This window comes from Xenopus tropicalis, chromosome 3 (assembly GCF_000004195.4).
Source record: "Xenopus tropicalis strain Nigerian chromosome 3, UCB_Xtro_10.0, whole genome shotgun sequence".
NCBI lineage: Eukaryota > Metazoa > Chordata > Amphibia > Anura > Pipidae > Xenopus > Xenopus tropicalis.
The window spans coordinates 78,164,668-78,192,555 of NC_030679.2; the positions used below are offsets into that span (position 1 = coordinate 78,164,668).

A 27,888-nucleotide genomic window follows, 5' to 3' on the forward strand; every position below is an offset into this window, starting at 1 on the left:
AGATTCTTTAATAGGTCACTTAACATAATATAAACTGTTGGTTAAGTTTTCATACTTTCTAGGGGTATAGTTTTCCTTTAAAGGGCTAGTTCACCTTTAAATTAACTTTTCATATTTTTGTAGGCATTGATACATTGAGACAATTAGCAATTAGCTGGTTTTAATTTTTTAAAATTCAGTTATTTAGCTTTTTGTTCAGCAGCTCTCCATTTGGTATTTTAGCAGCTATCTGGTTCCTAGAAACCAGGCATTTTAAAGCAGTGATAGGAATATGAATAGTAGAAGGCCAGCACAGAAAGATAAGTAATAAAAATTAATAATAATAAAAATGTAGCCTTAAAAAGCAATAGTTTTTGGCTACCAGGGTTAGTGATGAAAGATTTGAAAGCTGGAGAAAGTCAAATAATTCAAAAACTATACAAAAAAAATAAAATAATGTACCGTATATACTCGAGTATAAGCTGAGTTTTTGAGCACTAAAAATGTGCTTTAAAAGTAAGCCTCGGCTTATACTCGGGTATATACTTGGGTTGGCTATGGATTCACTGATGCAATGCGCTCCTTGCACGCACCTAAGTGGACAGACGGGCGTGCAGACAGGCACGCGCACATGCAAGGCATCATACGCGTCGTAGCATCGCTACTGCGCTACCATTAAGAGCCCAGCCGCTGCATCGGTAAGGGATCACCTGTGACAAGCGCTACATCACACGCGCCGTAGCAACGCTACCGTTATGCGCCCAGTCACTGCATCGGTAAGGGATCTGCAAGGGAAGAGATGTGACACGCGCTACATCACAAGCGCCATACCGTCGCTTCCATTATGAGACGCGCCTCTGCTTAGTTAAGGTATAAACTCTGCATCAGTAAGGGATCGGCAGGGAAGAGATGAGACAGGCCTAACATTTCAGGGAATCCTTGGCTTATGACCTTCACACAGTCCTTTCACATGTAGGTAATGGCACACAAGTTAATTGCACACAGGGGCACCTGCTGCTGCTGCACTCACGCAGTGCTATTAACTCCGGCTCAGTACAATATGAATAACACGTTCATAGGGTTTGGTTAGACATGCATCGTCGTTATGGGGCGCATTAAACAGAATACAATATACTTGGATCAATAAACTTGGGTCATTGGATGTGCCTGTCACTGGTAAGAAATAATATGCTAGGAAGCCACAGTATTCGCCCACTTGTGAGTTTTTCTGTGGACCTGTATTCATAGTGCACCATGTAAAGGGAGAAGGAGGAATGAGCAAGAGTGGGTCTTCTTGCAGGGAACTGAGGTTTTTATACACAACATATCAAGCAAATTTTAAAGGAATACTGTCATGATTTTTATGGTATACTTTTAGTTCTAAATTACACTGTTTACATAGCAAATAATTTAAAATTGTGTTCTTGAACCAACAAATGTATTTTTTTGGTTGTAATATAGGTGTGTAGGCAGCCATCTCTGTGCATTGCTACACATTAGAACTGCTTTGAGGTAAACCAATTGCAAAGTTGCTAGGAATAGGGCATTCTATAACTAAAAGTTAAGGTAAAGGTGAACCACACCTTTGAATTTAGATATTTTTTTTTTGGATTGTTGAAGCACAATAATGAACCCATATGTACAGTATATACACCAAAATACACATGTGAACGGACAAATTATGTAGTAATTAACAAATTAGCCTGTATGGTCATTAGTTGCAAGTTTGTCTGTATTTGGCCAACTTTAGCCTTCCCAGATAAAAAAAAAATCACACTCTACCTATGAATGGACAGTAACTTACATATTTTGTAACATTTTAGCAAGTGAAAATGACATATATGTATAACAACATGCTTACCAGGTGGAAGAGGCATGCCCAGTTTGATTGCAGATTCTGAAATGTGGCACATCATGTAAAAGGCAGAATAGTCTGAAGAACATCCTCTTGAACTACTACAAATAAATAGGCTATAAGGGCATTTGTATTTGCTTTTTAAGTATTTTAAAGATCCCCCACTATCTCTCTGTAATGTTCTCTAATGTACTGAGTGGCCCTTCCGCCAGCTGTCCACCCGCTTGCGTCCCCCGCTCCCGCCAAGGCAGGTAAGAGTAGCCGTGAAGGAGGGATTTCTAATTTAAACCCCCCTATCCCCACACCAGTGACTGCGGCATCTGCTTACTCTATAGTAATGCAACTGATTGTAATGTTCCCACACAAGCCTTTAATCAAGGGGAAAACAACCACGACCTAATCTCTCCTCTTAATTTCATATTTTTATGCCTAAGTGTCTTTTTTTATTATACCATTATCGCGTATCTCATTTGATAGGAAGATATCTGTTTTGTCACCTAAAGGTAATCATGCTCCCTCATGGGCAACAAAACTGCCAAAAAAAAATACTTTATATGGCTGCCTATTCAACTTAGTATATGTAAAACATGCCTTTTGCTTAAAAAAAGCAGGAAACCTTTAATCACTGGGGGTGCCAAATATTAATTTGTGTAATTCTAATGACTTACCTCATACCCTGGGTCCGGTTCTCCTGTAATCAGAAAACGGCACTGGCTCAGGTTACTACTGTGCAAATGATCGTCTTCCTGTTTCTCTCTTTCAGTGGTGTGCATGTGCAGTAGAGAAAAGCTGAACTTTAACAAAAAAAAAAAGTCGTTTTTTTTTTCTGCACTCGACTGCACATGCATCGGCCCTGGGATTTTGAAGAAAAAATAAGGAAGGGAATAGATTGCTCGCACAGAAGTATCCCGGGCCGGTACAGTTTTCTGCTAACAGGAGCACCAACCTAGGGTATCAGGTAAGTGATTACCAATCACTGTGGGTGCCTAACATTGTGCACCCCTCCCCCCCCGTGATTGAAGCTTCCTTCTTTCTTAATAAGAAGTATGACACAAGCACAAATATGATCGAGTTGTCTAAAATGTAGACAAAATGAAGATTTATACAACTACTCTATTTTACTAGATATTAAACTGGTTTGTTCCTTCCCTGCGTAAGCTCAAATGTGCCAAGACTTACATTATGAACAGTAGTGATGAGCGAATCTGTCCCGTTTTGTTTCGCCATATAATTCGCGAAACGGCAAGAAAATTCTCGAACTGGTGAAAAAATTTGCGAAATGCATTTGTTGCACAATATTTTTTGTCGCCCGTGTTTTTATGACGGGACCGCACCCAATTGAACACGCAACAAAGAAACATTCCGTGCACCAAATTTTTCTGCGGCAAATTTTTACGGAACTTTCATGAAATAATTCGCCACTGGCAAAATGCGGAAATTCGCTGAGAATCCATGCCTGGCGAAAAAATTCACTCATTACTAATGAACTGTTTTAAATTACTTTTCAGAATTTGAGGATGAATTTCAGATTTTTCTCCAACACATATAGAATCATTTAGTCCTCAAAAATAGATGTGAAATTGCTTTATCAGTATAAAATTAATTTTTACTTTCAATGCTGGTTTCTTTTCAGACCTCCACCAATACTTTGAGGCCCATTGGTGTTCTTCAGTTTAAGGCAGAGGTGATCAAAGCACTGTGTCCACTTGTCATCACTCCTGACAAATTAATTTAAAAAGCACTATTCTGAATTTCCACAAAGCAGTAAGAGGTGGTGACAGGTGTTTTATCCACCATTGTTTCTGGCTGGCTGCCAGCGTCAAACAAAATGTTCATACCCCATAGCCCTAATTTTGCTGAATTATTCTGCTCTGCAATTTTGTTATTTTTTTTTCTTAAAGCACTAAAACAAGGAGAAAAACAAACTGATCAAAGAAATACTTACAAAGAGAATGCATATAGATCCAAGTTGTATTTTTTCCACACAACTTCCAGTATCAGGCATATCAAGTCTAACTTTAAGAAAGGAGTGAAATATGAATGTACTCATATTATGAAAATAGCATGGGATCTAAGCAATAAACAACCAGATATAAGATAGGCAGTCTGTACTTGGTCCAAAATTCTTGAGACTGTGATTCAGGATATGCAGAAGTTTATATTATTTTTGTAACATTTTGCTCAGAAATACAGCATAAAATATCCAGCCTCAATATTTACAATTGTTCTTTACATAAAGCTATTTCATGTTTTTTGCATTTGTTTTTATTCACCTGCTTTGAAATGTAATCCAGAACAATCTTATCAATGTTATTTTTTCCAACATGAAGCAAAGGCTGTGACAGGTGATCCTTCAATTTAATCGTCATCTGAAAAACAGAGGAAAAGTAAAAAATAGTGTGTTTGCCTATCCTACCATCAGGTATATATTTAAAGTAGAACAAAACCTTACCCCCAACCCCAGGCCCCATCCAATGGCCCTCATACCTGCACTTCCTGTTAGGTACTACACAGATATGAAGACTTGGAAAACTGTTTAAAAAATGCAGTTGTGCAACAGGGTTGACAGACGCCATGTTGCACCGTTTAATTTGTGTGAGTAATGGGTGGTGTAAGGGGTGTATGAAAGGGCCTGAGGTCAAGGGTGGGTTTTGTTCTCTTTTAAAATGTATGTAAAAGGGAATTTTGGGATATTTTGTGTAATGCGAGCAATACGCTACACTGAGTTTGCATTTTTTTTCATAATTAGAGAAAGAACGCAGCAAAATACACAAATGTGAATATTCTTAAGAACCATGAATAGTCAATATTTATTAAAGAAAAAAATCCTCAAAAAGGTGCTAGAAAAACTCGGCAGGTTAAAGCTGACAAGGTTTACTAGAAGTCAAGAATTGTCCCTAACAACTTTTATTTATTTATTGTACATCATTAGCCCCACATTGTGTGCTTAATATGAAGTGCATAAAAATACAAGAACATGTCTTAGCTTATGTTATTTTTACCATGTTGAATGAGAAACTATGCCTGTAACCCGTTATTATTTCTGCCAATACAGATATTCCATACCAGCCACATGAGGTCTTTCTGTAGATAATCCTCTTCCTGATGAAGCGGCACAATTCTCTGATCTACAATGGATTTGAAAACAACTTATGTAGTTGAAATGTCATATAGCAATTTAAGTTGCAATTGGGCTTCTTTTTTTCTTTTTTATTTCTGGTGGTTTATGAAGTATTTAGCATTTTGTTCAGCAACTCTCCAGTTTAGTTTTTAACCAGCTGTTTGGTTGCTAGGATCCATATTTACTTTAGCAACCAAGCAGAGGTTTAAATGAGAGACTGGAAGAGGAATAGGAGAGGCCTGAATAAAGTAATAAATATTAAAAATAAAATTGTAGCCTCAAAATAGTTTTTTTTAGCTGCTGGGGTCATTAAATCCCCTTTGGAAAGCTGAAAAGAGGTTACATAGTTACGTTGGGTTTAAAAAAAGCCCAAAGTCCATCAAGTTCAACCCTTCAAAGTGAATCCCAGTAGACACATACAGACCCATAACAAACTATTTATATACATACATACATAAACTATGTATACTAACATTAATACTAAGGGTTATATTTATCATGCTGTGTAAAAAGTGGGGTGAAGCATTACTGGTGATGTTGTCCAGGGCAACCAATCAGCAATTAGATTTCAACAGTTAGAAAACCAAAGCAAAGCATCCGATTGGCTGTTATAAGCAACATCACCGGTAATGTTAAACTCCACTTTTTACACAGCATGATACCCCTTATTTTAGTATCACAATAGCCTTGGGTGGTTTTTATGGAAAAAAAAGCATCCCCTGTCTGCCTATATTCCCCTCTAATGTATTTGTACAGAGTAATAATTTCCCCTCGCAAGCAAGCGCCTTTTGTCCAGAGAAAACAACCCCAACCTTGACAGTCTAACCTCATATTTTAAATCCTCCATCCCCTTTACCAGTTTAGTTGCACGTCTCTGGACTCTCCAACTCATTAATATCCTTCTTAAGGACTGGAGCCCAAAACTGCACTGCATACTCAAGGTAAGGCCTTACCAGGGACCTATAAAGAGGCAAAATTATGTTTTCATTCCTTAAGTCAATGCCCTTTTTTATACAAGACAGCACTTTATTTGCTTTAGTAGCCACAGAATGACACTGCCTGAAATTAGACAACTTGTTATCTACAAAACCCTCAGATCCCTCTCAAATTAAGGATACCCTCAACACACTACCGTTTAGTGTATAACTTGCATTTATATTATTTCTACCAAAGTGCATAACTTTGCACCTTTCAACATTTTCCATTTTGCTGCCCAGTTTTCCAATTTTGTCAAATCGCTCTGCAAAGTGGCAATATCCTGCATGGAACTTATAGATTCACTCAATTTAGTAATGTCAGCAAAAATAGAAACAGCAATTTCAATGGCCACCTCCAAGTCATTAATAAACAAGTTAAAAAGCAAAGGACCAAGGACTGACCCCTGCAGTACTCCACTAACCACACTGGTCCAATTAGAAAATGATCCATTTACCACCTCTTTGTAATCTATCCTACAGCCAGTTCTCTATCCATATACAAATATTATGTTCCAGGCCAATATCCCTCAATTGTATTATTAACCTTATTTGCTGCATTGTCTCAAATGCTTTAGTAAAGTCCAAGTAGATGACATCCACTGCCAACCCAGAGTCGAGGTTCCTGTCCACCTCCTGATAAAAGGCAATTAGATTAGTGTGGCAAGATCTGTTACACAAAAAAACTATGCTGGCACAAACTCACAGTATTGTGATTTGTAATGTATTTAAGTACCCTATCCCTTATTATCCTCTTCAAAAGCTTTCCTACTACTGATGTCAGACTAACAGGCCTATAGTTTTCAGGTTGAGAGCAGGATTCCTTTTTAAATAACGGCACCACATTAGCAATTTCCAGTGTTGGGATAGATAAAAAATGAAGACTGATTGAAAAGTGGCTAAGAATAATACATTCTTTAACATACTATGAGATATAGCTTCAGTAAGCACCAATTTAAAACTCTTTACATGATTTTATATAGTGCGATAGCATGATCTTCATAAAATCTTCTAAAATTTTCATCTAAAATACCAATATTTCCACAGTTCATTTGCTAATTAAATAGGCTGAGAAGAATTTACTATGCAGCAGAAACAAGTTAACAGGTATGGGACCTTTTATCCAGAAAAATCTTGTAACATGGCATGCCCATTTTCTATAGTGTCCTATTTAACTAATTCATTTTAATTGTTCCAGAAAACCAGAAGACCACTCATCTGGCTTCATCTGGGCAGACTTTAGTTCCAAGAATTACAGATAATAGATTCCCTCTAATGTGATTAAAAGGGACTCTATGTTAGCTGGCCTTCCCATAATTCTGAGCTTTCTGGATAACAGGTTTCCAGATAAGGGATCCCAAACCTGTTTACTCTAAATCACTATTTGTGCCTCAAAGGAAGGTTGACACAAGCCCTCACTCCTTATAACATTCCATAAATTTAAATGAATTGGCCAAACAATATAATTTCCTCTACAGATGCATTTTCAATTGGTGATAGCAACCAGTGGCAATAGTATGACATTTTCCCATTATCAAATTCCAAAAACAGATCAATGCCATTTTTCATAGTGTCCTACAAACATGCATCCTTGATTTTTTTTCTGTAATAACACACTGTACTAGTTCATTGTACTAGAAGTCTTCATATAATCATATTAGGGCAGTGAAGTTGAATGCCCTTCATGTCATGGCAGATTCTGTTAACAGTGGTTTGGATGATTCCTTGAACAAGCATAATATTGTGATACTAAAATCTACAATTAGTATTGATGTTGGTATATATAGTTTATGCACAGTATGTGAGTGTATAGATAGGTCAAGATAGGTTAATGTGTGTGCTGGGTTCACCTGATGGACTTTGTTTTATTTGTTCACCACAACTTAACTATATAACTATGTAACTATATATTAATGGCAAAAAATCCTATTATTTTTCTTTAAATATTTAAATAATGTTTTGGTAGGCTTAGTGGATAATATACTACATACACTACAAAAGGAATTTGAACTTTTTTTTTTATTATTTAAAAATTGATTTTGTCATTTTTGGTTTCATTATACTTAATGTAAAGTTTTCTTACCAGAACTCCATGTTTCCATGTTTAAAATAACTCTAAAAAAAATAGAAAATATGTAACTTAATTTTTGTGCGATAACATAGTCCCATCATCTGAACTGCATTAAATTTAAGCTTTGCTTTAACTTGACTTTGAGTATGATGTTGAACCGTCATAATCTGGGACAATTTATGTACTTTCTATTTTGTTGGTTGTCCTTTTGCCAATCTACAAACTATTTGCAAAAGTTTTCTGATGACAACAATTTCAATAGTACACAGAATAAATATCTGCTTAACCAAAAATACAAATCATAAGGTGCACTAGTAAATGTTACATAATTTATTGTGTTGTGTTTATAACATCTTATATTAAGGTTTTGTGGACCTTAAGTTAAATTAAAATTTTAATTTAATTTAAATTAATTAAATTGAAAAAAGAAAACACTGAAGCAAAAAAATGATACTAACTTTTTTGCATTTTCCAAAATGTTGCGCTGATAAATAATATTCCTCCATTCTTGTGTGTCCTGTATTAAAAAAAATCTTGATTCAGCAGATAAGGCAGCAAATTACAACGTATATTATTTAGAAGTAAGGATAGGTTTTGATTTAGCTGGGCTAAACGGAGATTGGCAGTACAGGTGTGGGAACTCTTACCCAGACACCTGTTATCTAGAAAGCTCTGAATTACAGAGATGTAAGTCCAGGGGCTCCAGTTTCCTTGCTAAAAAAAAATTTCTGCCCTCTGCCCCCCTAAGTATGTCACAGGTCACATTGCTCCCTTCCCCACAACCAGATACAGAGTCTGCCCCTTTTACCCCATAATGTCTATTTTAAGCACAACATTAACATTTTTCTATAATAACTAAACAGAATCTTACTTCACTGTAACAAAGGTGCATGAATCCATATTGATGGCAAACCAATTTTAATGATGCTCTTCAAGGCAGAACAAGAGGAGCTGAATAATAAATTCTTGCCAAGAATTTACTGCTTGCCTGTAAAATTGCTGATATTAGCCATCTCAATGAGCCATTCTGCTCATTGGGCAGACCACGGGGCACATTTACTAAGCAATTTAACTTCGCTATTATTCCCAGAAAAACTTGGAGTTTCTCGAAAATAATTTCCATAATTCATAATTTATTAATGTTTAGTTAACTTTTTTTTGTAAAATAAAAATATTGCTAAAGGGTGTCCTTTAGCAATAATAGGCCACCAGGCTTCCTCTCTACTGCAAAAATATTAAATTTCTCCTTCATTTTTTTCTAAAAAGGAGGAAAGTTTAAAAGTCTAACGTTTTTAAACCTAGATGCCAAGTCAAGAAGCACAAACTCAATTTTGGAATTGCCATTTCTACTCTAAAACGTCTCGTTCTGTAAGAGCATTAGTATATCCACAGATCCCCAAACACTGTACAGTGGGGCCTCCCTTTCTAGACCAAGTTGTCTTTAGAATAAGTCTAAATGGGACATATCCACTACTAGTTTTTCTCTTAAATATGTCAGATAATCCTTCGGCCGTAAAGGAGAAGGAAAGGTAAAAACTAAGTAAGCGTCATCAGAAAGGTCTATGTAAATACAACCATAAGCACTCACAGAAAAGCTGCAGAACTTTCAAAAGAAACACAGGATTTCTTGTGTTCTTTTGTGTAAACATGTTCTTATGTATCAGACTTCCTCTCTGAAAAATCCTTCATTCCCCAGGCCCAATTCTGCAAAGCTCTCTCATTTCTCCCTCCTCTGGCTCCCCCCCCCCATAAAAATTCACTCTATCTATCTTAATCTATCTTATCTATCTTAAGCAAACAGAGGGAGCTTCTAGGGCTGTTTACCCACGTAAGGAAAAGCGTTACAGCATTCTAGCTTCCACTAATGAGGCTAATCTACTGGCAGTAAAATGCCAATATGCCTTTCCTTCTCCTTTAAGAACCCTGTCCATTAAGGGCTCTGACACACGGGGAGATTAGTCGCCCGCGACAAAACTCCCTGTTCGCGGGCGACTAATCTCCCCGAGTTGTCATGACCCACCATCCCACGGGCGAACATGTAAGTCGCCAGCGGGATGGCACACGGGGCGGCGCGATTTCCCGAAATCGCCGAAAAAGACTTGCGACAAATCTCCCAACTTTTTTAGGTCCCACCACCCAGGGGGCCCTGGTGAATGGTGGCATAACAACATAGGTTCTCTAAAGGGGAGGGTCCTTCTAACTTAGTAGTGTTGGGCCTTATGATTACAAATAGTGGTCCTGGTTAAGTCACATCTTTTCTGTAGCTTCATATTGGTGGATCCTGACCAGAAGCATAAAAGTCAGAATCAGGTTGGCTTCCACTGCACATATTCCTGCTTAATAATCGCCCCTGAGGGCCTTAGACAAGACGTAGCATGGTCAAGCATGTTTAAGCTGCACAACAGGTAAATATGCTTCTACAAATACATCGATACAAATTCAGCTAAAATCTTGCTAAAATGAATACCTCAGCATTACAAGAGCCTTTAGGTTTGACAAAGAATAAAAGTCCAGAAATAACAGTATACAGGCTGGACCTGTTTTGTATAAAATATTTCAGCATCAATGTTTCAAAGAGTGTGAGCTATATATATTGTGCTCTATAATTTTCAACATCTTGTTAGCTTTAATGGTTCCATTATGGTTCTGTCATTCTGGTATGGATCTGAACATACCCTGTAGCATACTGGATTGCAACAATAACCTCATTTTCTAAAATATTTTTAGTGGCAATCAGTAAAAAATTATTTGTGACATACCACATCAGCAATTTGTTTACACCAATCTCTTCGGTGCACAGGGTTATTGTGGTGAGTATGTTTCATATATTCCAGCTCAGAATGGAACTTCTCCCAGAATCCTTTAAACATACCAATCTATATGAATAAAACAAAGATGCCCTATTAAATTAAGAACAGTAATAAAATGTAGGCAAATGCAAGAATGCCCCATGTTGGTGATTCCTAGATAGCCCCAATTGCGCATGATCAAGCAGGGTCCCTGTCGGCGGCGAGTCCCGAAACATTTTCTAATAAACGGAAGATGGCGCCCAGGTACAGTGCTGCGCTGCTCTGCTTTTTTAGCTTGGGTTTTTCTATAGGGTCACTTTTTAAAGTTATAGGCTATGCAAGAAGGGAGAGGTGAGGGGGGTCAATGCAGGGCAGTTAAGGGGGGCTTTTGTACCTGGGAGGGGTTTAGTTCTCCTTTTACGTTTAAAAGCTTGCTATGTTTACAAGTTAAGCCTAAATTGCAGACTACTTCTTCTTACAACTCTCCTTTCTTCTGACTTTTTTTTTTATTCTTTCTTTAATGTTCATATTATTATATCAAGCTTTATTTGTTAAAATTGAAAATATATAAATTAAAAAAAAAAAATTCTATAGTCTATGACAGGGCTGTCCAACTGGCGGCGCGCGACCCACCTCTGTGTGGCCCCCCCACCTGTCTGGCTGCTTTGAAGGTTTACCTTGGTGAAAGCTTCAAAATGGTATCAGTACTGAGATTAAATGGCCCCCTGCATGGTTCACACCTCATATTCAGGCTGTCATCCCCCTGTATTGTTTAAATATGTTATCCCCTGTACTGTTCACACCTTTTAATCTCTGCATTGTTTACCCCCTGCATTGTTCACACCTCAGGCTCAGGCTGTAATCACCCACATTGTTCTCCTGTTCACACAGCAGACTGTAGGAGCAGTTCCAGCATTGTGTCAGTGTATGCTGTCTGTGTGTGCCATACACACAGGCAGCATAGGGCAGACAGAGTATGGCACACATAGGCAGGGTAGGGCAGGCAGAGTATGTCACACACAGGCAGGGTAGAGCAGGCAGAGTATGACACACACAGGCAGCATAGAGAAGGCAGAGTACTGCCTTTGTTTGCCATACTCTCCCTGCCCTATGCTGCCTGTGTGTGCCATACTCTGTCTGCCCTACCTTGCCTGTGTGTGCCATACTCTGCTCGCCCTATGCTGCCCATGTATGCCATACTCTGCCTGCCCTATGCTGCCCATGTGTGCCATACTCTGCCTGCCCTATGCGGCCTGTGTGTGCCATACTCTGCCTGTCCTATGCGGCCTGTGTGTGCCATACTCTGCCTGCCCTATGCTGCCTGTGTGTGCGCCATACTCTGCCTGCCCTATGCTGCCTGTGTGCGCCATACTCTGCCTGTCCTATGCTGCCTGTGTGTGCCATACTCTGTCTGCCCTATGTGGGAGGTGAACCTGGCAGGGGTTTGTTCTGGGAGTTTGTTAGCATTTGAAAAGTCATTAAATGGTCCCTAACATGTGTAATTATGTGCCGGGGGTTACTGTGCTATCCACAGGGGAAGTGGAGTCATAGATATTTAAGGTTGTGTCTTAATATGATATAATATAATTCTTTCACATATGAATGAAGGGTGATATCCCTACAGTGAGCACCAACCATTTGGGGTTTTGCTGTGCTACCACCATTAATGTGGGTATAGTCTTAAAAGCTCTTGTGATAACATGAGTGTGGTTTTAAGTGGGTGCGGTTTAAAAGGGGGGAGTGGTCAAACTGGCTTCCATTATTGGCCCTTGGACCATGTTTGCCAGAAAAATTCCGGCCCTTGGTACTACAGAAGTTGGACAGCGCTGGTCTATGACATTCATATGTCACATGATACTGGTATTGAATCCAGTATCCAGAAACATGTTATCCATACAGCTCTGATGGGCCATCTCCCATGTATTTACATTTTTAATGATTATATGATTTTTTGAGTATACAAAAGTATGGCAATCCAAATTACAGAAAAATTCCAGGTCTCGAGCATTCTGGATAACATGTCCCATATCTGTACTTTGCTAAATAACAGTTAACAGACTTATAGTATCTTAAAGGAGCAGTTCAGTATAAAAATAAAAATGGGCAAAATAGATTGACTGCGCAAAATAAAAATGTTTTCAATATAGTTAAGCAAACATGTTATCTATGAAGGCTGGAGTAAGCAGATGTCTAACAAAATAGCCAGAACACCGCTTCCTCATTTACAGCGCTCTAAGCTGTTAGCAGTCAGTTGACAATCAGTGACTTGGGGGGGGGTGGCATATAGGATATAACTGTTCAGTTAGCGCTCACAAACTAACTGAACATTTATGTCCCATGTGCCCCCCCCCCCAATGTCACTGACTAACTAAGAGGTTAGAGAGCTGAAAGCAGGAAGTAGAGTTCTGGCTATTATGTTAGATATCCAGTCCACTCCAGCCATAGATGACATTTTTGCCTAACTAACTATATTACAAATATTTTTTATTTTGCGCAGTCTATCTATTTTACCCAGTTTCATTTTTACACTGAACTGTTCCTTTAAGAAGACAAGCCAAAGTTATGGTGAGAAAACATTTTTTCCATTATGGTACTATAATAAAACCCAGTTTTACCTTTAATATTGGCATATCTGTGATGTCTGATGACCATAACACACCCTCAATGCCCTGGAACCACAAAGCACACAAAACAAATAGGTAAGATTAAATAAACATAACAGAATTATGGCAAAAGTGAATTTTCACAATTCTAACCAAGTGGATAATCTGTTTTAATTACATCTTCATTAATTCTATCTTTGTTGACTATAAACAATGTAAATTACATGGAGTGCTTCTTATGCAATCAGTAAGTCAGTATCTGTGATCAGTAAGTCAATATCCATGCATGAAAATCAACCTTTAAATAGCTATATTTGATGCTGAAAATCACATTAACACTCCTAATCTGCACATGGGCAGACACACCATCTGCAGCAAGATGTTCTTGCCGGTTTTGGGGGTGATCTTTGGGTTGTCTGTAACCACTCGCAATCCTCCGCATACGCCACTCCTGTATTTTTCTTGGCCTGCCAGACCTGGGTTTTGCAGCAACTGTGCCTGTAGCCTTCCATTTCCTGATTACAGTCCTTACAGTTGAAACAGACAGTTTAAACCCTCTGAGATAGCTTTTTGTAGCCTTCCCCTACCAGTGATCCCCAACCAGTGGTTTGTGAGCAACATGTTGCTCCCCAACCCCTTGGATGTTGCTCCCAGTGGCCTCAAAGCAGGTAGTTATTTTTGAATTTCTGGCTTGCAGGCAAGTTTTGGTTGCATAAAAACTCAGTGTAAAGCCAAACAAAGCTTTCTGTAGGCTGCCAGTCTACATAGGGGGCTACCAAATAGCCTTTTATAGCTCTTATTTGCACCCCCAGTACCTTTGTCCATGCTTGTGTTGCTCCCCCACACTTTTTCCATTTGAATGTGGCTCATGGGTATAAAAGGTTGGGGATCCCTACCCTAAACCATGATACTGAACAATCTTTGTTTACAGATCTTTTGAGAGTTGCTTTAAGGGTCCCATGCTGTCACTCTTCAAAGGAGAGTCAAAAAGAAGCACAACTTGCAATTGGCCACCTAAACTACCTTATCTCATGACTGCACACACCTGCCTATGAAGTTCAAGGCTTAACAAGCTAATCCAATCAATTTGATGTTGCCAGTAATCAGTATTGAGCAGTTACATGCATTAAAATTAGCAAAATTACAAGGGTACCTACATTTTTGCACAGCCAGTTTTTCACATTTAATTTCAAAAAACTAAATACTGCTTCACTAAAAATCTTTGTTCAGAAAACACCCCAGTACTCAGATGTTCCTGGGAAATTACATAACACTGTTAGCTTTTTTTGTTGAAAGTGGAGCAAAATATTATGCAGGCTGAGAGGGGTTCCAAAACTTTTTCACAGGACTTAATGAAAAAATCAAAACAATTCTTTAATGTGCAATATCAACATTTCGGTCACATTTGGGACCTTTCTCAAGAAAGACAGAAACATTGATGTAAAGATGGCTTTTTGAATAAACTTTAAAAATAGATCACAATGGAGTGTGCATCAATTTTGCTGTTGTATATGTTATCCAACTAATGTGCAGCACCCGGATGATTTTTGAATCACGTGTGGGAGAGTGCAGATAGAATAGGAGAAGAAAATATATATATATTAGGGATGCCCTGAACCCAACTTTTTGGGTTCGGCCAAACCCCTGAACCCACCCTAACGGATTCGGCCCGAATCCTGATCCGAATCTGGTATTCGGTGCATCCCTAATATATTATATATATCTATATAATATATCTATTTCTTCATACAGCAACTTACAGATAAAGAATTTCTTTTTATAATCATAATCCTTAATAGAAAAAACATGAGGGAATGCTATTAAATTCTTTTAAAAATTGCATTCAATTGCATTTTAGGTTCTGCAATTCTAATTTTAGAAAACTTTTCACAGCTTTTGTCTTCCTCCAATTAAATCTTCTTTTAGAAAATGCACCTTGAATTGTTACGCAAGCTTGTAAAATACAAAAATACATACTGGCACAGAAGCAGTTTTTTCACTGTAAAAAACTAATGCCCTGTAGAGAAATCCTACAAGGTTAATTCATGTATATTGCTCTTGGTTTCTTTTTAAGTTTACCCTTCAAACAATTGCACAACTTTACCTGATTCCAAAAAGGCAGTGAAGTATAAGGCAGCAGTTTATCTAGATAAATAGTTTCCAAACTCATTCTTCTGTATAAAGAAGCTGTAAAGACAAAGGGTAACAAATAAATGTTACATCATGTAAATACAGTTTTCTTCATAGCTATAATACTATACGGCAAATGTTATGGTTTTTTTTTTTCAAAGTGGGACCCTTATTATCAAAGGGTGTTCAGTTGGTTGATGAGAATAGGGAAAGAGCAGAAATTCTTATATATCATCCTTCTACACAACTGAAGAGCCAGCTAATCAAGGCTTCCCTTTTAATAGACCCAATTCTAGTAATATAACTACTGATGCATGGGTCACTCAGGAGGAAATTCAAGAGAGACTTGGACCCAGGGTATTAAACGAACTTGGCGCTGTGATTGCCAAACAGAGAGACTGACGAATTGCTAATGTGGTGCCGTTATTCAAAAAGGGATCCTGTTCTCAGCCTGAAAACTATAGGTCTGTTAGTCTGACATCAGTGGTAGGAAAGCTTTTGAAAGGGGTAATAAGGGATAGGGTACTTGAGTACATTGCTGTTCACAATACTAAAAGTTTGTGCCAGCATGGTTTTATGCGTAACAGATCTTGCCAGACTAATTTAGTCGCCTTTTATGAGGAGGTGAGCAGGAACACTGGAATGGCAGTGGATATCATCTACTTGGACTTTGCTAAAGCATTTGATATATTAAGTTTGATGCAGGATGCTGCAACTTTGCAGAGCGATTTCACAAAACTGGAAAACTGGGAAAAAATGAAATATATGAGGTTCAATGTTGAAAAGTGCAAAGCTATGCACTTTGGTAGAAGTAATATATATGTGAGTTATACACTAAATGGTAGTGTGTTGGGGGTATCCTTAACTGAGAAGGATCTGGGGATTTTTGTTGATAACAAGTTGTCTAATTCCAGGCAGTGTCATTCTGTGGCTACTAAAGCAAATAAAGTGCTGTCTTGCATAAGGGATGCACTGAATCCAGGATTCGGTTCAGTATTCGGCCAGGATTTGGCCTTTTTCGGCCGGGTTTTGGATTCCAATCCATGGTCCTGGCTGAACCCAAATTCTAATTAGAATATGCTAATTAGGATTTGGAAGGGTTACATTTTCACTGCGTGAAAACAGAAGTGGAAAATTTTTCACTGCACACTTTGGGTGCATCGACATTTAACCCTTCCAAATCGTAATTAGCATATGCTAATTAAGATTTGGATTCAGTTCTCGGCTGAATCCTTTAGGATGGATTTGGGGGTTTGGCCGAATCCAAAAAACTGGGTTTGATGCATGCCTATCTTGCATGAAAAAGGACCTTGACTCATCTTGAGTATGCAGTGTAGTTTTAGGTTCCAGTCCTCAAAAAGAATATTAATGAGCTGGAGAAAGTACAGGTATGTGCACAAAGGCGCTTACAAGGGGACATGATTACATTATTACAAAGCTTTAGTCAAGTCAATAATCAAAGTGTTTGAGCATATACCAGGGTCAAGGATTAATTATTCTTAACCTTGGATCAAGTACAAAGGTGCTGATTTATTTTTAACAGAAAAAAAGAAATGATTTCTTAAAATTTGAATTATTTGATTAAACTGAAGTCTATGGAAGATGGCCTTCAGAACTTCAGCACTTCAGAACGGGTTTCTTGATAACAGATCTTATACCTGTAGTGGTTTTTTACCTCCAAAAGCTGCATTTCTGCAACAAAGCGAAGCTTTCTTTATGTTCTGTCCACAGAATATTTCCCCAGAAGTTATGTGGAACATCTAAGGTGCTCTCGCGCATATTTATTTAACTTTATTGCAAGTCCTTTGCGGATTTTCTCTAATTTCCTCCACTGTACTATTACTACTGTATATTCTTTAAAGGATCCAATAATAGGGAGACTACCAACAGTACTGAATTTCCTCTATTTGTAGGAAAATTTCCTTTCTGTGAATTGATGAACACCTGGGCCTATAAAATAGTTTTTAGTCTTTTTTTCTAAAAGTCTTTTTCTAAGATCCTGTGATATTTCACTTGAACAAGATACAGTTCACATGAACAGCTCCTTCTTGATAAAGGAATTAGTATTGATAAGTATGTTATTAGTTTAACCCTTCAAGTGCCAGCAGAATTTTGCTTTTCATTTGCACTTCATGCCAGATGTTTTTTCGCTCTGTCACTTAGGGTGCATTTACTGGGGGGGATGTTTAGTTTACCTAGAAAAACTATACATTGTTTTTTCATGAGAACCTGACCTTTCTAAATTTGTTTTTGTCTATTTTTATTTCTGGAACAAAATTTAGAGCTCTAAATAACAAAATAAAATGAAAAGAAATGCTATTTTTCAAGGTATAGCAATACACCAGAAAAATATTTTATTTTACACTAGCAATTCCAACTGATTTGGTGAGCCTCATGTCTTTGGAATGTGCCAATACCAGATATGTATAGTTTAATGGAGATTTCTGACCAGATCTCTGACTCTAGATTAACCCCCCCCAGCAGCACCTAACAAAATTTTCAAAGCAGTAGAAAATGGAATACTTTGTATTCCAAAGTCAAAAAATCCTTGAACAGTAGGTGTACCCCAGGAAAACCTTACATTTTCATACTGTCGACCATTCTGTCCTTATGCAGATTCTCTATTCTCTGGGTATCCGGGATCAAGCAGCATCCTGGTTCTCTTCCTATCTTTCTAACCGCTCCTTCTCTGTTGCTCTTGCTAACAAATCCTCTACCCCGGTTCCGCTTAGTGTGGGAGTGCCTTATTTCTTCTTTTGGTCTTAAATATCACTTATATGCAGATGACATCCAGATATATTTAGACACCCCTGCACTAACCACTGATGTTCAAACCCAGATTGGTAACTGCCTCCTGGATGAACCGACGCCACCTCAAACTTAACCTAGCTAAAACAAAGCTCATGGTCTTCCCGCCCAAACCTGGCCCTCCTCCTCCTTTCACCATTACTATTGATGGCATAACCATCAACCCTGTAAATTCTGCACGCTGCCTTGGGGTTATCTTTGACCAGTCACTCTCCTTCTCTAACCTTATTAATAACACTGCCAAAACCTGCCGTTTTTTCCTCCGCAATATTACCAAGATACGCCCCTTTCTTTCACAAGTAACAGCTAAAACACTAATCCATGCCCTTATCCTTTTCCGCTTAGATTACTGCAATCTCATACTAACCAGCCTCCCACCTCTCTCCCCTGCAATCAATTTTAAACTCTGCTGCCAGGATCCTCTTGCTCTCTCCGAAGAGGGAACCTGGTTAGCCTCACTTAAAGTGATACTGACACAAAAAAATGACTTTTCAAAATAATAATGTGCATCAAAAGTTAGCTATAGGTCATGCTGACCATTTTTTGTTTAAACTTTTGCTTTTGCCAGTACCTTGAAGATTGATCCCGACTGTTTTACAGCCCGACTGCCACTTCTTTCCCTGTCTGTTATCTATCTCTTCACTGACATCACATGACATAGACGGGACCTGCTTTTTTTTTTCCCCCTTACTTCTAGGCAGTCCATGCATTACCTAAACAAGTGATCTGTTCCTCCTCACATCTGAACTGTGAGTTTGCTGTCTATTAATCATGCTGTTTGCCTGTGCGACCTGCGTCGTCTCCCCCGCACCGGCATACTTTCATGCCGGACACAGCCCAATGTCCTGCACGCTGCTCTGAGAAACCACTGCCTCTAACTCTTTGCTGTAAGAGGTCAATTTTGCAACCTGCTGTAGATATTTGACAGAAAAAAGTCTTGCTTTAAACACCAACCGACTTTTGCAGCACAAACATGGCGGCGCCCTCAGGCAGTTAAATAGGGGATAGTACAGGAAATATAAGTGTAATAGCCAAGTAGTTTTACACTGAAATGAGAAAGCTAATACAATAATATAGCAATGAGAGGTTTAAAAAGCATTATGATTTTTGGTGTCAGTATCCCTTTAAGCTCTCTTGCATGGTTACCTGTTAAGCAAAGGATAGCTTACAAAATCCTTCAGCTAACATTCAAAGCCCTTCACGCCTCTGCTCCTCACTACATTTCTTCACTGGTCTCCCTGCACGTTCCTGGTCATCTCCACCGCTCCTCTCAGAGCCTCTGTCTTTTTACACCATCCACACCCACTGCGCTTTCTTGTCTTAAACCTTTCTATCTCGCTGCTCCTTACCTCTGGAACTATATCCCTCCGTAGGGAACCCTCACCCACTCTCTTTAAGAAAAAGCTCAGCTGTTACCTTCTGGAGCACTAAAACATTATTTTTCCCAGTCCTGCCCTTAAGGGCAAATGCCCATACCTGGTGCACTCTTACCTTCCAGTTTGTGTCTGTATGTTACCCAACCACTTAGACTGTAAGCTCTACGGGGCAGGGACCTCCTTCCTACTGTGTCTCATACCACATAGCACTTATATATATATATTTATTATATAACACTTGTGTGGCACCTGTGTGTATTATATAACCCTGTGTGTAATTTAGTATTGTGTAAGATTGTACAGCGCTGCGTACCCTGGCGCTTTATAAATAAAGTTATACATAGATACATACATTTTTAAAAAGGAAACATTCTACCGAATCCAGAATAGGTAAAGAAGTCTTTCTAATACTAATTACCAAACTTCAGAGACTAGCATTTTCACTTAAGCAAACCAGAAGCACAAAGTTTATATAAGCTTAGTTTTAAATATCTTTTTTAAACTTGGGGTTCAGAGCAAATACTAAATCAGTACTTTACTACAGGTATGGGATTTGTTATCAACAAACCCGTTATCTTGAAAGCTCCAAAATATGGGGGGCCACCTGCCATAGACTCTATTCTAATTAAATCATTTGACATTTCAAAAATGATTTCCTTTTTCTCTAAAATAATAAAACAGTAGCGTGTACTTGATGCCAGCTAAGATATAATGAATCCTTATTGGAGGCAGAACAAATATATTATGTTTAATTAATGTTAAAAAAGACCCCATATCCAGAAACCCCCTAGGATTCTAAAGCTAGTGGCAATTTTCAGGCACAAAACTGGCTAGGATCACTTGTATATAAAACTTTAACATTTATCTATATGCAGCAACAGATTTAAATACATACCAATTATAAATTCCTGTATGGGATCAAACATTTGGCATACTGAGAGGTTTTCACATATCCACTCAATAATCTATAAAGGAAACCAATATGATTAATTTGGTTTTGCAATAATTATTAATATATTAATTATTATTATTATTATTATTATTATTAAAAGTAAAACAGGCCATCAGACATGTACTAATGATTATAAATAATTAAGTTTTGTGCAATTATTTGTATTTGTATGGAGAGCTTGACAGCACCACACCAGATCTATGTAAAAATTAGAATGAATATTAATCAATGGAGGGCACTCAAAAAACAAAGATTTTGGTGCAAAAACAACCAAGAAAAATACCCCCATATAGGGTATCAAAATCAATGCATTTTATACAACTATGGGCTTGAATACAATCATTTACTAGAATTTCACTAATCCATTTTAATCAGTACAATAAAGTCAATTTCACAGTCATACAATACGTTACATACCACAAAGTGCACAAACAAGAAAAAGGACACAGGGTAGCGGATACAGTTCCCAAAAATGAAAATTACCCTTTTTTGGCAAAGAAAGCCTTTCTCAAGGGTAATCCTGATGTGTACAGTAATATAAGAAGTATAAATACTCTCTTCAATAAAGATGCTAAACTTCCCCCACTGTGCCTCACTCTCTTCCGGGTATGTGACGTCACGTCCGCTGGCGTCACTTCCGCGGGTAAGTGTCCCGCAGAGTGATGCAGCCCCCTTGTCCATACACAGTGCTGATCAAGTGCGCACCCAAGACACGCTCCCAGTCCCTGTAACATAGCAGCCAACACGCTGCTCAAATTCTACAAGCCTTATGGGCATACTAACCAGACCCCGTATCCTAGTAATCGGCTGCGGCAACTCTGCATACCTCCATATATTTTGAAAATGGAAAGAGGGACAAAAATAAATGCCACACGCAACGCAGCTTTTTTTTTTGACCATGCCCATTTTTACAACCACATGCCCTAAAAACCACTCCCATTTGACTAAATTTAGCAGGTTATTTAAAGTTTGAGCACATTTCTGGGGGTTTTGGGGTCATATTTTATATGTTATTATAGTTTTGCTGAAAAAGGTGATATTGCTGCAAGTCTCAGTTCCCCCAAGAGACCTGTTTAGCTTATTAGTTAAAATTATATCTAAGTGCAGGTGTGGCTTTCTAACTTTCTGGACTCTCTGCCAAAAGCTCACTTATTTAATTAAATGTGAGAAACAAAGTTTCTAAGTGCAGGTGAAGCTCGTTAAGATTTCTGGGCTCTCAGCTAAAAGCTACTTTTTAATTAAATTTATATCTTTTTTAGCATTCAGTGCAGGAAATCAAAGCAAAATGAGGGACTTTTCAGTAAGAATCCGCGACTGCGGGTTGAGCTGTCAAAAGAGGGACTGTCCCACAAAAATCGGAACAGTTGGGAGCTATGCTTAAGGGAATAGCATCATTCTCACAAATACTTTTCAGAAAGGTTATTCACACAAACTGGCACAATATTATGCAAATCTACACTAATATAGATTTGAATCACAACATTCTTCGGGTCTCTCCGATACAAACCCTGCTTGCACATGTGCAGTTGGCGGTAGCAGGAAATCAGCTTAAACTGTGCATGCGCAAGCAGGGTCCGTGTCGGTGGCGAGATCTGAAGAATGTGAATCTGAAGAATGTTTGCTTGCAGGGAAGATGTTACCCAGGTATGCAGCTGCGCTACTCTGCTTTTTTAGGTTTGGGTTAGCGATAGGGACAGTTTTTAAAGTTAGAGACCATACGATAAAGGAGGGGTGAGGGGGGTTGTGGCAAGCCAATTACGGGGGCCTTTATAGCTAGGCAGGGTGTCGTTATGCTTTAAAAGATTCAGAGAATCCAGAGAAATTTCTGTATGCAAAGGACAAGGACAAGGCCAAAAGCCAATATTGGATGCTCATGATTCTATAATGGAAATCAATGCATGTAATATAAAATTCTGGGTGCTAAATTGGCCTGCCTGCAGTCCAGACCTGTCTCCCATTGAAACCATTTGACTCATTATGAAACACTGCAAAATATATTGGTGTTTTATAAATGAATGTAAATAATACCAAAAATGATGGCTGATAAGCCACTCAGGATAGATTTAGATGGACGGATGAAACACACTTTAGCAAGTTCATCATTGCAGTTATGGAGGGCTGGGGTTTACCACTAAACTTGGAGGATAGGCAGAAACACCCACCCAATTTAATGTAATGAATATGCAGTAAGGATAAACGTAATCATTTTAAATCATTAACTATTACCTCTGTTTCCCATAGTGGCTTCTGATCCAGGTGCAAAAGAAAACAATGAAGTACTGCCAGCCTTTCACAATCCCTTTTACAAGTCCAAAGGTATTTCAGAAGAAGCAAGTGGTTTAGGCTGACTGAGAAGAGAATCCCCTGGCAGTACTCAATCACTGACGACATTAGAACAGACTGAACAGGACCATCACAGCATATCTCACCTATTCTGGCATCAGTATCTAAAAGTAAATATAAAAACATGATCAGGTTTTATCCTTCGGTAAACTGGATTCACATTCTAATTCTACATAAATTAATGCAAATTAAAATACTGACTACCCTCTTTTACTACATAAAGTGCAGGCTAATATTGGCACTCCAGTGGCTCATTAGACAATATGCAGCCACAGGGTATGATCTTATTGAACAAATCAAGACTATGACAAGTAAGCATGTAGCACTGAGAAGGTTAATACAGTGGCAGGAATTTAGCTTTACCTGCCAAAAACAAGTGGTAGCACATCAAGTCAGGATGCCTGGTGTTTATCAAATGCAAAAAATGGTCAGGCAAGTAAACAGCAACATAACCACCTGTGAAGATAAAGAGATAACAAAATGTATATTATAGAAATTGGAATTCAGAACAAAATTAAATAAGTCAAATACAGGTATGGGATCTATTATCCAGAATGCTCAGGACCTAGGGTTTTCCAGATAAGGTATGGAGATCCAAATGACAAAATCATCCCTTAATGCTACAAAAAAAGAATTTAAACATTAAATAAACCCAGTAGCATTGTTTCGCCTCCAATAACGATTAATTATATCTTAGTTGGGATCAAGTACAAGGTACTGTTTTATTATTACAGAGAAAAGAGAAAATCATTTTTAAAAATATGAATTATTCGCTTATGATAGATTCCATGGGAGATGGCCTTCCTGTAATCTGGAGCTTTCTGGATAACAGGTTTCCAGCTACCCATACCTGTATTTGTCACTTAAAAAAAAACAACAAAATAACAGAATATTGCATTTAAATGATAAATGCCCATATAAATATACCAACTCAGAGGGGCATCTGGTCCTTTGAATGATGTTATTGGCAGCAAATGGATTTCAATTTCTCTCAAAAGAGAAGCACCTTAGAATGGTCCATTATGTTTTAATAACTCGGTTAAGTAAACATCACCATCATTAAAAATCTGTCAATCTGCTCCCTTTTGTTACATTGTTTCAAAGGCCAGAGCCACCAGGCCAGAGAATACAAAAGTACTGGCAAACACTGCTTCTAATAGAAGTTATACATACAAAATAAACCAAAAACCTTTGCAAATTCGTAATGAATGTATATATTGCAAAGTTGCTTAGAATTATGTTTTTTTATTAGGGAAAAATTATATTTTTGGTTAACTTGTCCTTTCAGGCACTTTTAAAGGAACAGAAACACCAAAAAATGAAAATGTAAATGAAAGTGTATCAAAGTAGTTTAAATAATCAAAGCTGCTGTGTAACTAAGGGGGCAGCCATTCAAGCTGGAAAAAAGGAGAAAAGGTACGGGTTATATAACAAATAAGCTGTGCAGATTCCCATTGAATTCTACAGCACTTATTTGTTATCTGCTGCATAACTTGGGCCTTTTCTCCTTTTTTCCAGCTTGAATGGCTGCCCCCTTGGTTAACAGCAGCTTTGTTTATATAAACTATAATAGGGTTTCTAAAGCAAACACACAACTTGTGCAGGTCAGAGCAACAGTGCATTATATTTAATTTACTTTAAAACATTTTCACTTTTTGGTGTTACTGTCCCTTTAAGGAACGCATTGGAATCCATAGGGCTAGCATACAGCAGCTTCACATCCAGAAAGAGCCAGTAAAAGTAAGGATAAAAAACAGGATTTAGACCAACAAGCTGAGGCTAAACACTGGGCTGAGGCTAAACACGATCCAGCAGCGTTTGGTTGCCTGCCTATAGAACACATACTAAAATACTTGGGGGGGGGGGTGAAGTGATCAAAATAAGAAACTCCTCAAATGCGAGGCTTATTGGATCAACTAGCTAAAATATTTGACCCCTAAGGTTACCCAAAACTGTGTGGCAATGCATTATCAATACAAACTTTAGAAGAAATTGAGTAAATTTGTTTGACTTTTGGTTAATAGACAACAGCGCTTCTGTAACATTTGTGTTATTTAGGTATTACATTTTGCCTTGCAGGTAATCTTCATGGACACTAGGGAACATAAAGTATATTCTTGAACTTTAGCAATAACTAATGGGTGGATGCACATATGATGACACCTGGTGGTGAAAACCTGTATTTAAATTGTAATACTTGAAATGCAATGGATATATGAAACATCCAAATAATGTCACTTTGGCACCTTTTTGAATCTGGGGATTGGTATTTAAGGTTAAATCCTTCACTTGTTAAATATTCTTGATAAAGGTCCCAACAAGGAACGAAACACTGGAATGCAGTATTTGGAAATCAAACAACACTATATATACCATACGGTGCGCTGATCTCCTTGGTAGGTGTTAACTCATTTTTGATCAAGCACTCTATTCCAAGTATGTTTGAACTGCAACACAAAATTGATTTTATACATGTACAGTAGAACCCATTTTTATGTCTCCTAAAATTATGTTTTCCTGGAAAAGACATCCTTTATTCGCAGTCCCGTTCTTCCTGCATTTTTGGTTTTCTTGGAATTTACCTTGATTTTTTAGCGGCCCCCAGATAAAACGTAAAAGGACTTTTTGATAAACAGTGAAACCTCAGTTTTACATCCCCTGATTTTGTTTTCCTGCATTTTAAACTGTTTAATTGTGTCCCGCCAATATGTAATGCATTTCTGATTTTTACAATTTTTAGGACTTTACACCATTTTTTTTTTTAATCCTCTGCAAAAAATTAAAATTAAAAAAAGAGGTTTTAAGTATATGGCATGGTACCCTTGTGGACCTTTGTGGCATTTATGGTTGAAACCGCTAACACTCTGAGGATTCGCAATCGGAAATCTACTATATGTAGAGCTACTGACACGGGTAAATTCGAAATAACTTTACTGAGGCATATTTTATTGATTGAAAAATATTCTTTGCCTCAACTCCGTTACATGATAATAGGCAAATAATCTTCTGAAAATGAATGTAAATGTAAAGGGAGGGAAAATATACACATCGTTCTTTCCAAAGTTGCTTTGTGAAGAAGCGTTCTATATGTTTTCCCACTGGTGATTTATATTATTGCTGATAGGAAAGCATTTTCTGGAGCTTAGTCTGCTGTGGGAAAGCAGATTTAACCCTTAGCTATGACTCTGAAATTACCTCATTAAAAAATAAAGTAGATTACCCTATTTGACTTAATACTCGGAAATGTAAAGTAGTATACAGGCAAAGCAGAAAACAATTTGAGTCTGAATATCTTTAACTTAGGTTTTTGTAAGCTTCACTGTATAAAAAATATTTGAAAAAATGCCAGAACTCACATTTACTAAAAAATAATGCAACTGGGTGCAATCTAAATGAGTGTGGTGTTCCTTTAACAAATTATACATACATATACCATTTCTTTTTTTCACGAACACATTCACTATTTCTGTTTTTCTATTTAAATAAAAAAAAACAAAAAAAACTTACCAAGATTAATAAAAGACATTTTCTTTAGCTGTTTCATCTCTTCTGCGGATAATGCAACTTTAAAGGTCTTACTACAACCTAAAAAAACAAACAATTATCAAACTGCATGAGAAAAACCTTAATGCTTTGGAGACTGATAAAGTGCGTCAATTAGTAGCTCAGACATATTTTAACTAGGGATGCACTGAAACTACTTTTTCGGATTTGGCCGAACCCCCGAATCCTTTGTAAATGATTCAGACGAATACCGAACCTAATCCTAATTAGCATATGCTAATTCGATTTTGGAAGGGTAAACATCGGCACACGCAGCAAAAAAATTTCAACTTCCGAATTTATGTGACAAAAAGGATTCGGATTAGGTTTGGCCAGGAGCGCAGATTTGCCCGAATGTAACCCCTGTAGAAAAAGGCCAAATCTTGGGCAATTCCCAAACTGAATCCTCGATACAGTGCATCCATAGTTTTAACCCCTTACCTGGTCCCGGCAGTAACAACCCCCACCTTTGGTTAAGTACAGAAAGGGCCTGAGCAGTAAAATGCTCATCACAATACCATTAACATCAATGAAGATTTGTTTTTGCTAACTAAAAATCTACCCGTATAACAGCCAGGAAGCACAACACATATCTCTTTAAACCTGGAGCTCACCTTTAAAGTATTTCTTTGCAGCAATCTTTTAAATTTTTTTTTTTTTTTTTTTTTTAATCTACCACCATACTTGCCTTAAAAACCAAAAGAGCCCCTTCCACTCCAGCATTCATTTAAATTTCTTCCCATGTTTTTTTGTTTTTTTTTTTTACTTTGCTGTCAACAGGAGACAGGTGGGGTGGATATTTTTGGCTGTGATTGGTTTATGACTTATTTAATGCTGTTCCAATACCCATTGGATTCATACAGCATTATGGTACAGTTAACATTTAACATTATATAAAAGACAGCTCATGTTTTGCTACTTGATGCAATTCTAAAAAATCCTCTTCAAATTTTTTTTCCAAGGCCAGCACATACGTAGTAAGGTGAAAATGCTGACTTTCTTACGCCCTGCTACTCTAGATTACCCTATCTTGTGCCTGCACCCAAATGAATGTAATACGCTCGGGTACAGGCACATGTAGCCGATATCCACCATAAAACACAAGACTTCCTATGTTCGGCGGATATCGGCTACATGTGCCTGCACCTGAGCATATTCCATTTGTTCGGGTGCAGGCACAGGTAGGAGCGTATGGCACTATTTTCGGCAAGCGATTTTCGGCTGCTCTCACAGCTACCCTGGACTGGTGCAGTTTTCTCCTAACAGGAGCACTTGCCCGGGGTAAAAGGTAAGCATTACAATCACTGGGGGGTGCCTAACATTTTAACACCCCCGAGTGATTTT

General features: G+C 37.9%; 1 protein-coding gene across 4 annotated transcripts in view; it reads right to left on the reverse strand.

Moving 5' to 3' along the window:
- The window catches only part of gsap (gamma-secretase activating protein), a 73,320-nt gene that overhangs the window by 13,910 nt on the left and 31,522 nt on the right, over window positions 1-27,888 (reverse strand). For 2 of the 4 annotated variants that reach the window (XM_031899025.1, XM_012960012.3), the window contains exons 14-26: window positions 26,509-26,586; window positions 23,365-23,457; window positions 22,885-23,105; window positions 20,602-20,671; window positions 15,497-15,579; window positions 13,405-13,458; window positions 10,760-10,876; window positions 8,459-8,517; window positions 8,013-8,044; window positions 4,901-4,962; window positions 4,108-4,203; window positions 3,780-3,850; window positions 1,841-1,950 (exon numbers count right to left, since the gene is read on the reverse strand). In XM_031899025.1, coding sequence (XP_031754885.1) covers window positions 1,841-1,950; window positions 3,780-3,850; window positions 4,108-4,203; window positions 4,901-4,962; window positions 8,013-8,044; window positions 8,459-8,517; window positions 10,760-10,876; window positions 13,405-13,458; window positions 15,497-15,579; window positions 20,602-20,671; window positions 22,885-23,105; window positions 23,365-23,457; window positions 26,509-26,586 — 1,146 coding nt within the window. The remainder of the gene's footprint in view (window positions 1-1,840; window positions 1,951-3,779; window positions 3,851-4,107; window positions 4,204-4,900; window positions 4,963-8,012; window positions 8,045-8,458; window positions 8,518-10,759; window positions 10,877-13,404; window positions 13,459-15,496; window positions 15,580-20,601; window positions 20,672-22,884; window positions 23,106-23,364; window positions 23,458-26,508; window positions 26,587-27,888) is intronic. The other 2 variants (XM_012960013.3, XM_004913025.4) reach the window with 2 other exon arrangements.